The following is a 13,756-nucleotide window of genomic DNA, read 5'->3' as shown; positions in this document are numbered from 1 at the left end:
AGAAATCTTGGAGTCATTTTTGATCAGGATATGTCCTTCAATGAGCATATTAAACAAATATGTAGGACTGCTTTCTTGCATTTGCGCAATATTTCTAAAATAAGAAACATCCTGCCTCAGACTGATGCTGAAAAGCTAATTCATGCATTTATTACTTCTAGGGTGGACTATTGCAATTCGTTACTATCAAGATGTCCTAAAAGCTCCCTGAAAAGCCTTCAGCTGATCCAAAATGCTGCAGCTAGAGTACTGACAGGGACTAGAAAGAGAGAGCATATTTCTCCCATATTGGCTTCTCTTCATTGGCTCCCTGTTTAATCCAGAATTGAATTTAAAATCCTTCTCCTCACCGACAAGGTCTTGAATAACCAGGCCCCATCTTATCTCAAAGAACTCATAGTACTGTATCACCCCAATAGAACACTTCGCTCTCAGAGTGCTGGCTTACTTGTGGTTCCAAGGATACTTAAAGTAGAACAGGAGGCAGAGCCTTCAGCTTTCAGGCCCCTCTTCTGTGGTTTGGATTTGGGAGATAGGCACCTACTCTATTTTTAAGATTCGGATAAAAACTTACATTTTTGGTCAAGCCTATAGTTAGGGCTGGATCAGGTGACCCTGAATTGTCCTTTATTTATGCTGCTATATACCTAGGCTGCTGGGGGGTTCCCATAATGCACTATTTCTGTTAATTCACCTCTTTTTACTCTGTTTATACATCACTCTGAATTCAGTCATTAATTATTATTAATCTCAGGCTTTCTTCCATAGCATGTCTTTTGTCCTGTCTCTCTCCCCTCAGCCCAACCAGTCATGGCAGATAACTCCACCTACCTGAGCCTGGTTCCACTGGAGATTTCTTCCTGTTAAAAGGGAGTTTTTTTCCTTCCCACAGTGCTTGCGCATAAGGGGTCGTTTTGACTGTTGGGTTTTCTCTGTAATTACTGTAGAGTCTTTACCTCACAATATAAAGTGCTTTGAGGTGACTGTTTGCTGTCATTTGGTGCTCTATAAATAAAATTGAATTGAATTGAATTGAATTGAGTGGAATTAGAATGTGTCACCGCTTTGCAAGAGTCTTTGAGAAGATCCAAAATCTTACCCACTGATAAGAGGACATTGGTTAGGAGGTTCAGGAACAACCCAGGAACCACCGAGGTCAAATCTTGCCATTAATTGGAAACTGCTGGAACACCAGCGTCACCGTTGCCGGGGATCAGTCCTCCACCCTTGGCCACAGCCTGACATACATTGTGCCCAACATAAGTCAGTTTTAGATTGCCATGGACTGAGAAAGTGCCAACCAAAATCCACACCTTCAAGCATGACTGATATTGCATGACTAGGTAATGTGTTAGGAATGAAAGGATGCAACATTGTTTTATGGAAAGAAAAATTATCAACATACAGAGAGCTGAAATCTAAGATAGCTCCATGCTGGACAACCTTGGGGCATGCTGCTAATGAGACGATAGATGATGTTATTGGGGGTCTCCTCTCAGATCTGGACAAGGGTATTACTGAGATCTTGGACAGTCTGAGGTTCAAACTGGCAGCGTCGGATGGAATGACACATAATGTTCCAGAGTTGTTTTGCCTCCTCTGAGTTGTTTTCTATCCATCTGTCCATCCATCCTTTTTCTTCTGTTTTCACAAGGGCAGCAGCCTAAGCAGAGAAACACAGACCTTCCTATCCCCAGCCACCTCTCCCAGCTTAATCTGTCTGTCAATCTCCCATTTCCTTCTCCCATCACTCGTGAACAAGACCTCGAGATACCTGAACTCCTCCACCTAGGGCAAGAACTCATCCCTGAGCCAGAGTGGACACTCCACCCTTTTCCCGCTGCGGACCATGGCCTCAGACTTAGAGGTGCTAACTCTCATCCCAGTCACTTCATACTCAACTGAGAACCATTCCACTGCATACTGGAGGCCACCACCTGATGAAGCCAGCAGTACTGCATAATCTGCAAAGAGCAGAGATGAGATTCTAAGGCCACCAAGGCAGAAGCCTTCCACCACTTGGCTACGCCTAGAAATTCTGTCAATAAAAGTTTTGAACAGAATTGGTGACAAAGGGCAGCCCTGTGAAGTCCGACACCCACAGGAAACATCCATCCATCCATCCATCCATTTTCTTCCGCTTATCCGGGGCCGGGTCGCGGGGGCAGAAGCCTAAGCAGAGAAGCCCAAGCTTCCCTCTCCCCAGCCACCTCCTCCAGCCCCTCCGGAGGGACCCCAAGGCGTTCCCAGGCCAGCCGAGATACACAATCTCTCCAGCGTGTCCTGGGTCTACCACGGGGCCTCCTCCCGGTGGGACATGCCCGGAACACCTCACCCAGGAGGCGGCCAGGAGGCATCCTAATCAGATGCCCGAGCCACCTCAACTGGCTCCTTTCGATGTGGAGGAGCAGCGGCTCTACTCCGAGCCCCTCCCGGATGGCCGCACTCCTCACCTTATCTCTAAGGGAGAGGCCAGCCACCCTTCGAAGGAAACTCATTTCTGCCGCTTGTATTCGCGATCTTATTCTTTCGGTCACTACCCAAAGCTCGTGACCATAGGTGAGGGTAGGAACGTAGATCGACCGGTAAATCGAGAGCCTCGCTTTTACGCTAAGCTCCCTCTTCACCACGACGGACCGGTCCAGCGTCCGCATCACTGCAGAAGCAGCCCCGATCCGCCTGTCGATCTCCCGTTCCCTTCTCCCATCACTCGTGAACAAGACCCCGAGATACTTAAACTCCTCCACTTGAGGCAAGAACTCGTTCCTGAGCCGGAGATGGCACTCCACCCTTTTCTGGCTGAGGACCATGGCCTCAGACTTAGAGGTGCTGATTCTCATGCCAGCCGCTTCACACTCGGCTGCGAACCGTTCCACTGCGAGCTGGAGGCCCCCCCGTGATGAAGCCAACAGAACCGCATCATCTGCAAAAAGCAGAGATGAGACTCTGAGGCCACCAAGGAAGAAGCCTTCCGCCACCTGGCTACGCCTAGAAATTCTGTCCATAAAAATTATGAACAGAATCGGTGACAAAGGGCAGCCCTGACGGAGTCCAACACCCACAGGAAACAAATCCGACTTATTACCGGCTATACGGACCAAGCTCTCACTGTGGTTGTACAAGGACTGAATGGCCCGCAACAATGGGCCAGACACCCCATACTCCCGCAGAACCTCCCAAAGAACACCCCGAGGAACACGGTCGAATGCCTTCTCCAAGTCCACAAAGCACATGTAGACTGGTTGGGCAAACTCCCACGCACACTCGAATATCCTTGAGAGGATAAAGAGCTGGTCCAGCGTTCCACGACCAGGACGAAAACCGCATTGTTCCTCCTGAATCCGAGGTTCGACTAACGGACGCACCCTCCTTTCCAGCACCCTGGCATAGACCTTACCGGGGAGGCTGAGGAGTGTGATCCCCCAAAAGTTGGAGCACACCCTCCGGTCTCCCTTCTTAAAGATGGGGACCACCACCCCGGTCTGCCAATCCAATGGCACTGCCCCAGATCTCCACGCGATGTTGCAGAGGCGTGTCAACCAAGACAGCCCTACAACATCCAGAGCCTTCAGGAACTCAGGGCGAATCTCGTCCACCCCAGGGGCTCTGCCACCAAGGAGTTGTTTAACTACCTCAGTGACCTCACCCCCAGTGATGGTCAAGTCATCCCCCTCATCCCCAGACTCTGCTTCCACTACAGAAGGCGTGTCAGTGGGATTCAGAAGGTCCTCGAAGTATTCCTTCCACCGTCCGACTATAGCCTCAGTTGAAGTCAGCAGCACCCCCCCCCCCCGCACTATAAACAGTGTGAGTGAAGCACTGCTTTCCCCTCCTGAGTCGCCTGACGGTTTGCCAGAATCGCTTCGATGCCGTCCGAAAGTCTTTTTCCATAGCCTCACCGAACTCCTCCCACACCCGAGTTTTTGCTTTGGCCACTACCCGAGCTGCCTGTCGTGGTGGTAACCCCCGAACCAGATGGTGGTCACCGGAGGTGAAGGGAGCCATCAAGCTGAAGAAAGAGTCCTATCGGGCTTGGTTAGCCTGTGGGACTCCGGAGGCAGCTGACAGGTATCGACAGGCCAAGTGGAATGCAGCTCGGGTAGTGGCCACAGGAAACATGTCCAACTTATTGGTGGCAATATGGACCAAGCTCTTGCTGCAGTTGTACAGGGACTGAATGGCCCACAGCAACAGGCCAGACACCCCATATACTCCTGCAGCACCTCCAAGTCCACACTCACACTTGACTATCCTCAAGAGGAAAAAGAGCTGGTCCAGCATTCCATGAACAGAATGAAAACTGCATTGTTCTTCTTGAATCCAAGGTTCAACTAATGGACGGACCCTCCTTTCCAGCACCCTGGCATAGACCTTACTTGAAAGGCTGAGGAGTGTGATCCCTGATACTTGGAGCACGACCTCCGGTCTTCTTTCATAACGATGGGGACCACCACCTTGGTCTGCCAATCCAGTGGCACTACCCAAGATCTCCAAGATGTTGCAGAGGTGTGTCAATCAAGACAGCCCTATAACATCAAGAGCCTTCATGAACGCAGGCTGAATCTTGTCCACCCCAGGCATCCTGCCACCAAGGAGTTGTTTAATCGCCTCAGTAACCTCACCCCAGTGATGGGCGAGTCATCTCCTTCATCTCCATACTCTGCTTCCACTACAGAAGGCATGTTAGTGGGATTAAGGAAGTCCTCAAAGTATTTCTTCCACTGCCCGACTATAGCCCGCTTTCCCCTCTGAGGCCGTCTGAAAGTCTTTTTCCATGGCCTCACCAAACTCCTCCCACACCCGAGTTTTTGCAGCCTCAACAATGGAGGTAGGGAACATGTTCGATTCTAATTCAATGTCCTCAGCCTCCCTTGGAAAGCTGTTGAAGTTCTGGCGGAGATAAGAGTTGAAGATCTCACGGACTGGGGCTTCTGCCAGGTGATCCCAGCACACCCTAACTATGCATTTAGGTGCATCAGGTCTGTCCAGCATCCTCCCCCGTCACTTGATAAAACTTACCACTAGGTGATGATCAGTTGACAGCTCAACTCCTCTCTTCACCCGAGTGTCTAGAAGATACGGCCGCAGATCTGATGATGTAATTACAAAATCGATCATCAACTTGCGACCTAGGGTGTCCTGGTGCCATGTGCACTTGTGGACATCCTTATGTTTGAACATGGTACTTGTTATGGACAAATTGTGGTTTGCACAGAAGTTCAATAACAAAACACCATTCGGGTTTAGATCAGTCAGGCCATTCCTCCAATCACACCCCTCCAGGTCTCACTGCCTTTGCCCACTCGAGCATCAGTGTTTCAGAGTAGAATGATAGAGTCACCAGATGGAGCACTCTTGAGCACCCCACCCAGCGACTCCCAGAAGGATGAAGTCTGAACTGTCATTTGGCACATAAGCACAAACAACAGTCAGGACCCGTTCCCCAGCCCGAAGGCACAGGGAAGCAACCCTCTCATACACTAGTGAAAATTCCAACATGTAGACAGTAAGCCAAGGGGATAGAATACCCACACCAGTTCACCACTTCTCCCCGAGGGCAACTCCAGAGTAGAACAGTCCCTCTCGAGGGGGGCTGGTTCCAGAACCTAGGTCATGCGTTGAGGTGAGCCCGGCTATATCTAGCCAGTATATCTCAACCTCGTACACTGTCTCAGGCTCCTTTCCTACCAGACAGGCAACTTTCCATGTCCCAATAGCCAGACTGGATAGCCAGGGATCAGTCCTCCACCCTTGGTCACAGCCTGACACACATTGCGCCCAACATAAGTATTTCTTCATAGTTTGAATGACTTTAGCATTAAAATAAAGGCATTAAAGATAATTTTTAAATAATGAAAAACCACTCAATTAGAAGGTATGTCCAAACTTTTGACTGGTACTGTACATACATATGTAACTACATGAATATAGCAAGAAATTACCAGATGTAATTATGTGAATTGTGCCAAGCAACTTTGTTATAAAAGCCAGGTTATGATTGAAGAAGAGCGGGCTAGAAAATGGCTTCGAATTAAAGGTTGTTTTATGTGTCTATCATGCTTGTACAGTTGACTGACAATAAAGCTACATATTCACCAGGGGTCACCACAGGAGGCAGTTCTGCATGTTTGATTCAGCAGGGATCTTTCACTAATAGGTGAAGGCGTTAACACTACGCTATGGAGCCACTCTGTACAGTTGTCAGAACCAGGAACGTTTGTACATGACAACAGCTTTATTGTCAATTCTGTCACACTGAAATGCACAGAATGCAATAAATGGATATAATGCTAGCCACATTACCTCTTTACTTCGAATCCATATTGGTTTTTCCACTGTATTAGAATTATAAGTAATCCACTGGGTCCTCAAGTACTCTGCCTGGAGTGCACAATATAGACAAACATAGTGCTGAAATATGGAGTTTGATGGTGAACAGTTTAATGTGTCACATGGCAGAAGCAAGAATGCAACCCTTTACTACCACCAAGAATTTAAGGATTTCCTTCAGACCATGGGCAGTATACCTTTAAATAAATTTTCTGCTTAAATCTTTTCAGAACAGTTTTGGCACACATTTTTCCTTTGGTGCAAACTAGTTTTTTTTCTATGTAGCGCAAGTATTTTTCAATGTAGGAGTGCTTTCAAATGCAGTGAATATGAAATATAAATCTTCATCTGAAAGGCACCTGATCACATCACAGCTGTCTTGGAGCTTGATAAAGGACTGGAACATTCAGAGGTTCTCTATTCTATTTTCAGTGTTTCAAAATAAAAAATTAAAAACTTGAAAAATTTACTTTCAGCTTTGGCGGTTGAGGACGTGGAAGACATATACGTATTTGGCCACTTGGTAACGGGATCTCTTCTGTTTGGGCTTGGAGGATACCTGATTTACCGGGAAATTAAGAAAATCTGGGCAGCAGTTTGACATTTGCTGAGGCTGCACAACCAAATGGACGGGCTGTGCAGAGCCGTACAGACTCAGACTCAAAGCCTGTTGGACCTGAGCTGCAAGCTGGATGCGTAGTCTAGCTGAGAACATGCTCGCAGTTGAAAGGGATTAGATGTGGAGATAAAGTTCGGTTCCTGCACGGCGACAACGGTAAATGAATTTGGATTACTGGATTTTTTGCTGAATGGGTTCCCCAGTGAAATTGAAGGCTGTTGGAAAATAACAAGCAGCCTGTTCCAAAACAACATCTGCATTATCAGGAATTCGGCTCCCTAGCCAGCCTTGAGATTGGTAATCTTATCTCTCCGGGACAATGTGTGATGGATGCTCTTCCCCTCAGCCCTCTCTGTGAATTGTGTGAGCTGGATCTGGTGTACCATGGCCACTGATGAACTTCCATCACTATCAGTGAACTCTTTTGGCTAGGAGCTGGCATCTGGCTCCACAATGCCCTGACCCTCTGGTCTCTATCTGCTTCTCCCCACCGTCCCTAACCTATTGCTATCCCAGCTTTAAATGTGCAAATATGCTTTGCTTAAGGTGTTTTTTTTGGACCCTGGTACGGTGCTCAAGATGAATTTTTTCTAACCTAACCTGTTGTGTCTGTTTCCTTTCTTTCGGGGATTGATTGTACCGGCAGCGCCCGTAGTGGCAGCGGCTGCAGACACCCATCTCCCCTATGTTAGTCTTGTCTGTTCTCCTCCGGATGATTGTTCTGAACAGAATTTCATTATATATAATAACAAAATGACTTTATGTAATTCGTTGTATAATGATTAATTTCATTGTATGTATAATGACAATAAAGTTCTATTTTTCTATTATCTATTATTACTGTAGAAAGCAGTAGAAAGCCAAAATTTGCATAAATATAAAGATCTTTTCTCCATTATAGTTGGACATTGCAGATGTTTACATATAGATACATGCCTCTCAGACAGCATGGCACATAAAGAACAATAACTAAACTAATGAATGAAACAGGCTACATCAGATCTGTGTCTGGAAGCAGCACTCAAATCAAACTAACAACTAAAAGAAACCTATGTAGTGTACATGGAGCTTTTGCTGAAACCAAATGAGTAATATTAGAATTCCTGCAGATTAACATATATCCAGTGTAAACATGAGTAAAAAATCTATCACATCTTAGAGAAGACTAGTTCCTCTAGTGGAGTTCATTACAGAAACATTCGGTCTGCTCTTGCAGTATAAATACAATATTAGAATGTGTATCTTATCATCCATAAACACTTTATTAATAACCACCAACTAAATAATACCAATGTAATCTCTTAAAAGCAGGGTTACAGTTTACTAATTACATTGCTGAAAGTATCTTTTTTTTACATTTCATATTTTCTTGTACTTTCTTGTACAACATGAAAAATGTTCTGAATGAGAGTTGGGATTTGATTATGTGAGATAAAAAGTGTTTTGAATAACTGCAGCAAACTGATTACAGAATAAATTAATGTACCTTAGCATTCAGTTTTAAAACAAGAGCTCATGTTGCCCTGAGAAAGAAGCCTTTTTAGGTGTTTAGAAATTTCCTTCATCTTGAGACCGTATATGAATGGATTAAACAAAGGATGATAGAGCACTATTTGTAAATTCATTATTATACGTGCAGTTTTTGGAAAATTTGATTCCACTCGAGCTATACTGACATCATATATAAAAAAAACAGAGTAGCTGATTAAAACTAACAGATGGGGTAAACAGGTCTCTGCAGCTTTCTTCCTAATTTCTTTGCAACTTCGATAAGAAACTATAAATATTTTTGTGTATGTGAAAACTACGAAGAGCATAGGAAGTATTACAAGATTTAATAAACAAACCACTCCAAATATAGTAATTAATCTTGATCTTACACACTGAAGAGTGTAAACTGCATTGTTACAAAATATTCCTTTTACATTAAAGTCACACAGTTTAGCTTCAGCACTCGCTATTGCAAGGACAGCTGTATGGCAAGAAGGTGCGACCCAAGCTATGACCAGGAAAATGCACACAGTGTTTTTTCTCATTATAGTTTGATATTGCAGAGGTTTGCATATAGCCACATATCTGTCATAAGCCATGGCTGCCAAGAGAAGGAACTCTGAACTGCCTAGAGTGTAAAACATAAAAAACTGAAAGAGACAGGCTGAATATGATGTGACTTGTTTTTCAGATAAAAAGTCAATCAGAAGTTTGGGGTAAATATTTGTAGTGTAAAGAACACAGTTCAGGAGCAAAGCTGCAATGAAAATGTACATAGGCTCATGAAGATTTTTATGAATCCAGATGAGATAAACAATAGTAGAATTACTGCAGATTATTAGAATATAAAATGTAAACATAATAAAAAAATAAACATATCTGTACTTGTTAACTTCTACATACCAGTCCAGAGTTATATAGGTAACATTTAACTCTTTCTCCATTACTGTTTTCAAAGACAAAACATTTGATCATAAAACAAATTGCATAAAAATTATAAATAAAAACATCAAACAAACAAAACAACCAACAAACAGGATATAGCAACATACAATCTGTGTTATGTCCTATTTGTAAAGTTCTCTGAACTTGAAGTCTATCTTGGAGTACATTCATCAACCAAATGCACACAGTGAGTCTGAGTCTGTGGAAGGCTTATATCAGGTTGCTTCATCCATCAGGGAAAAGGAGGTCTGAAACAGCATTGTTCAGCCTCCTGTAACTGATGCATCCTTTTTGTTCACTGTGAATATTCACCATGATTTGAAATAACCTCTGTTTTATTTGAACACTGAAATTTCAGTAGCCTAGAAAGGTTAGATTGTTTGAGTGTAGTTCTAAAATGTCTTCAGTGCATTCAGGTGGTCGTATGTACATTGTTTTCAATCTACTCTAGGTACACTTGATCCTCTAAACATATTTACTAGAGCAAAATTTCACAAGACCATGTATCCATTCAGCACATGCTTTCTAATAGTGTCATTGCTTGTTAAAGAAGCATGTTCTTGTAATTTTGAAAATAACTTATGGATCTAACTGTAAATGGCTGTCTGTTTGATGCAGTAGTTTTCTAACTTAAGCTCATTTCCTCCTAGAGAGGACAATAAGCCTGCTGTGAATGAAGATATACATATTTAATAAGTATCACAACTGAATACACTGCATCAGGAACACAATAAATTTGTGAAAAACAAATACATTTTTGTGTGCATTATACAGAAGTGCTTTGCAAAAAATATCATATTGATCAAGTTTAGTTTGAGTCATAATTGGTGTGTGCATGTCAGTCTATTAACCACATCCTGTCATGTTCTGCTGCGGCAGCCAAGGCAGAGGACACCTATGCAAGATTCTCGAGGCTTGAACTGTGTTAAACTTAAGATTTATTAAACACTCAGAATAACAAAACTGGATGGGAGCCAGCTACACAAGAAAACATGAAGACTTGAAATATGAAGCATACAGCAGTAACCAACATTCGGGGCTAGGCAGAGGACACCTAGGTAATCAGGGCAAGTGGAAACAACAGGGAACAACAGGTGAAACAAATTAAACTAATAACACAGGGGAAGCAAACCTAAACACAATGTACAGGGAACACAAGACTGTCAAATTAAAATAGGAAGTAACCAAACTAGGAGGACTGGGACACAGAGACACAGGAAGACAAGGACCAAGGAAAACAGAATGAAAGGCAATAACTAAACCCAAAGACGGAATACAAAACTACAAAAAACTGAGAACCTAAACAGAGAGTAAAAATAAGAAACACAACCCCAAAAAATACAACAAAAACATAACTACACGAAAAAGGACTCAAAACAGTTGGCCAATGGCCCAGGAACATGACAGTACCCCTGCTGTGCAGGCAGGAGCTGCAGAGCAGGGCGCACAGCTGTCTCCTCCGACAACTGAGGCTGCTGTGCAGGCAGGGGTGAAGACTCAGTGGATGGATGGGGTGACGCAGATGGTGGCGAGGTAGATGACTCAGGCGGCGGACAAGTTGTAGATGGGGTGAAGCTGAAGGCTCAGAAGCTGATGATGAAGCATAGGCTGGAGCTCCAGGCTCTGATGCTGAAGCGCAGACTGAAGCTGCAGGCTCTGATGCTGAAGCGCTGACTAAAGGCTCTGATGCTGAAGACTGTGGCGACTTGTGATGTGACAGAGTTGCAGACTCAGAAGATTGCGGTGACTGCGGGGTGCAATCGGCAGGACACGTACCTGTCTCCACTGACAGTAGGGTTGGTTAAGAGCGCCCCCTGTCACCCTGTGAGGCTGAGAACTTGAACAGTCCTTGGTAGCCCCCATCCGCAGAAACAAAACGGGTGCAGAAGCAGGCCAGTCTACGGCTGCACCTTCCCCGCAGAACTGAAACAGGTGCAGGGTGTCTCACAGGAGCATTGCTCTCAGTCTTTTCAGTGCCCATCATCTCAAAACACTCAGTCTCATCATACGGCAATTTATTCTCAGTCTCTAAAACCACAGTCTCAGGATTAATAAGCAGTTCAACAGTCTTAACAAGGGGAGCAAGCAAATGAGGGAGAATTATTTCCGCAACAAAATCCATAATTAACTCAGGCAAGGAATCCAAAAGTCCAGAATGAACAGACACCAGTCTATGTGCTTAATGGCCTCCCGACACTCCTCATCAGGCAGCTCAATCCATTGTTCACAAAGCACAGTAACAGAGTCAATAATATTCTGCTGTGAAAACAGTCTCAGAAGACGTACTCAATATGTCATTATTTCCAGCAGGCTTAGAGACCACAGTCTCTTCCATTGCCGTTTTATTAGCACCAGTCTTAGAATGTTCAATTTTTGCATTACTATAAGTAGCAAGGTTCTCACAGGGAAACATAACACTCATGCATAGTTCAGAGTAATCACAGAGCAACAAGCTGGAGTCAGACACTCTGATTTTTCCTTGTGGGGTTGGTGTAGCGAGCTGTACAATCAGATGGCACAGCTGATGACCACAAGATATGATCAGATTAGAAACTTAGTTCTATTTGTGATGTGATGCATATGTAATAGTAACTTGTTGTAAACTGGTTGGATGTGCTTGGGAAATGAGACTTTTATTGTACAAAATACAGGTGCTGGTCATAAAATTAGAATCTCACAAAAAAGTTGATTTATTTCAGTAATTCCATTCAGAACGTGAAACTTGTATATTATTATTCATTCATTACACACAGACTGATATATTTCAAATGTCTGTTTCTTTTAATTTTGATGATTATAACTAATGAAAACCCCAAATTCAGTATCTCAGAAAATTAGGATATTACTCAAGACCAACACAAAAAAAGGATTTTTAGAAATGTTGGCCAACTGAAAAGTATGAGCGAGTACAGCACTCAGTACTTAATTTTGGCTCCTTTTGCCTGGATTTCTGCAGTAATGCAGCATGGCATGGAGTCTATCAGTCCATATACCATGGTATATACCATGGTCCTTAAAGCAGGTACTGGTAGCTTTGGCACTGTGTGCAGGTGCCAGGTCCTGTTGGAAAATGAAATCTGCATCTCCATAAAGTTGGTCAGCAGCAGGAAGCATGAAGTGCTCTAAAACGTCCTGGTAGACGGCTGCGTTGACCTTGGACCTCAGAAAGCACAGTGGACTGCGACAGCTGAAACCCATGTCTGCATACGTCTGTGCGTGGTAGTTCTTGAAGCACTGACTCCAGCTGCAGTCCACTCTCTGTGGATCTCCCCCACATTTTTGAATGGGTTTTGTTTCACAATCCTCTCCAGGGTGCAGTTATCACTATTGCTAGGACACTTTTTTCTACCACATCTTTTCCTTCCCTTCGCCTCTCTATTAATGTGCTTGGACACAGAGCTCTGTGAACAGCCAGCCTCTTTAGCAATGACCTTTTGTGTCTTTCCCTCCTTGTGCAAGGTGTCAAAGGTCATCTTTTGGACAACTGTCAAGTCAGCAGTCTTCCCCATGATTGTGTAGCCTACAGAACTAGACTGAGAGACCATTTAAAGGCCTTTGCAGGTGTTTTGAGTTAATTGGTTGATTAGAGTCTGGCACCAGGTGTCTTCAATATTGAACCTTTTCAAAATCTTCTAATTTTCTGAGATACTGAATTTGGGGTTTTCATTAGTTGTCGGTTATAATCATCAAAATTAAAAGACATAAACATTTAAAATATATCAGTCTGTGTGTAATGAATGAATATAATATACAAGTTTCACTTTTCGAATGGAATTACTGAAATAAATCAACTTTTTCATGATATTCTAAGTTTATGACCAGCACCTGTATGTAACTGTACATTTGACTGTTCAGCTGAGTACCCAGAATACATTTTATGACTTGCACCCTGTGCAAGTTTGTTGATGTTTAGTGTGTTCGACATTTTATATGCTATGAATTTTAATGGTCAGAGCAAATTCTTAATCTTCTTAATCAGCCAAGCATCCACTCATTATTGATCACATTATTGAAATAAGCCACTATAAAAATGCTTAAAGTCTAGAAAATAATGCAGCAGAGCTGACGATAACAATGTGGGGATAAGAAGATTTGGATTTGGGTGCATAGCAAGAGATTTGGGTGAACATCATCATGCCATGAGATCCAAGCAGCCCATAATGTTAATAATAGATATTTGAGTTATTTTAATATATGCTTCTTTTTGCATATTTATATAGATCAAAACTTGCATCTATCAGATGCTGTAAAATTTATGTCATCACAATTGAGAAAAAGTAAATATGATTTTCTTGACAGTTATTGTTTATTGATTTAACACCAACACAATGATGAATGGGTGAATGTGTCCAAACTTTTGACTGGTACTGT

The 13,756-nt window shown here is 43.4% G+C and overlaps 1 protein-coding gene across 1 annotated transcript; it reads right to left on the bottom strand.

Moving 5' to 3' along the window:
- Positions 1-8,436: 8,436 nt before the first annotated feature.
- Positions 8,437-9,384, bottom strand: LOC115800083 (olfactory receptor 13C2-like). The gene has a single exon (XM_030757337.1). The coding sequence runs from the start codon at positions 9,382-9,384 to the stop codon at positions 8,437-8,439; it is 948 nt and encodes a 315-aa protein (XP_030613197.1).
- Positions 9,385-13,756: the final 4,372 nt, after the last annotated feature.

This window comes from Archocentrus centrarchus, chromosome 21 (assembly GCF_007364275.1).
Source record: "Archocentrus centrarchus isolate MPI-CPG fArcCen1 chromosome 21, fArcCen1, whole genome shotgun sequence".
NCBI lineage: Eukaryota > Metazoa > Chordata > Actinopteri > Cichliformes > Cichlidae > Archocentrus > Archocentrus centrarchus.
This window is presented reverse-complemented; position numbering and strand designations above follow the sequence as displayed.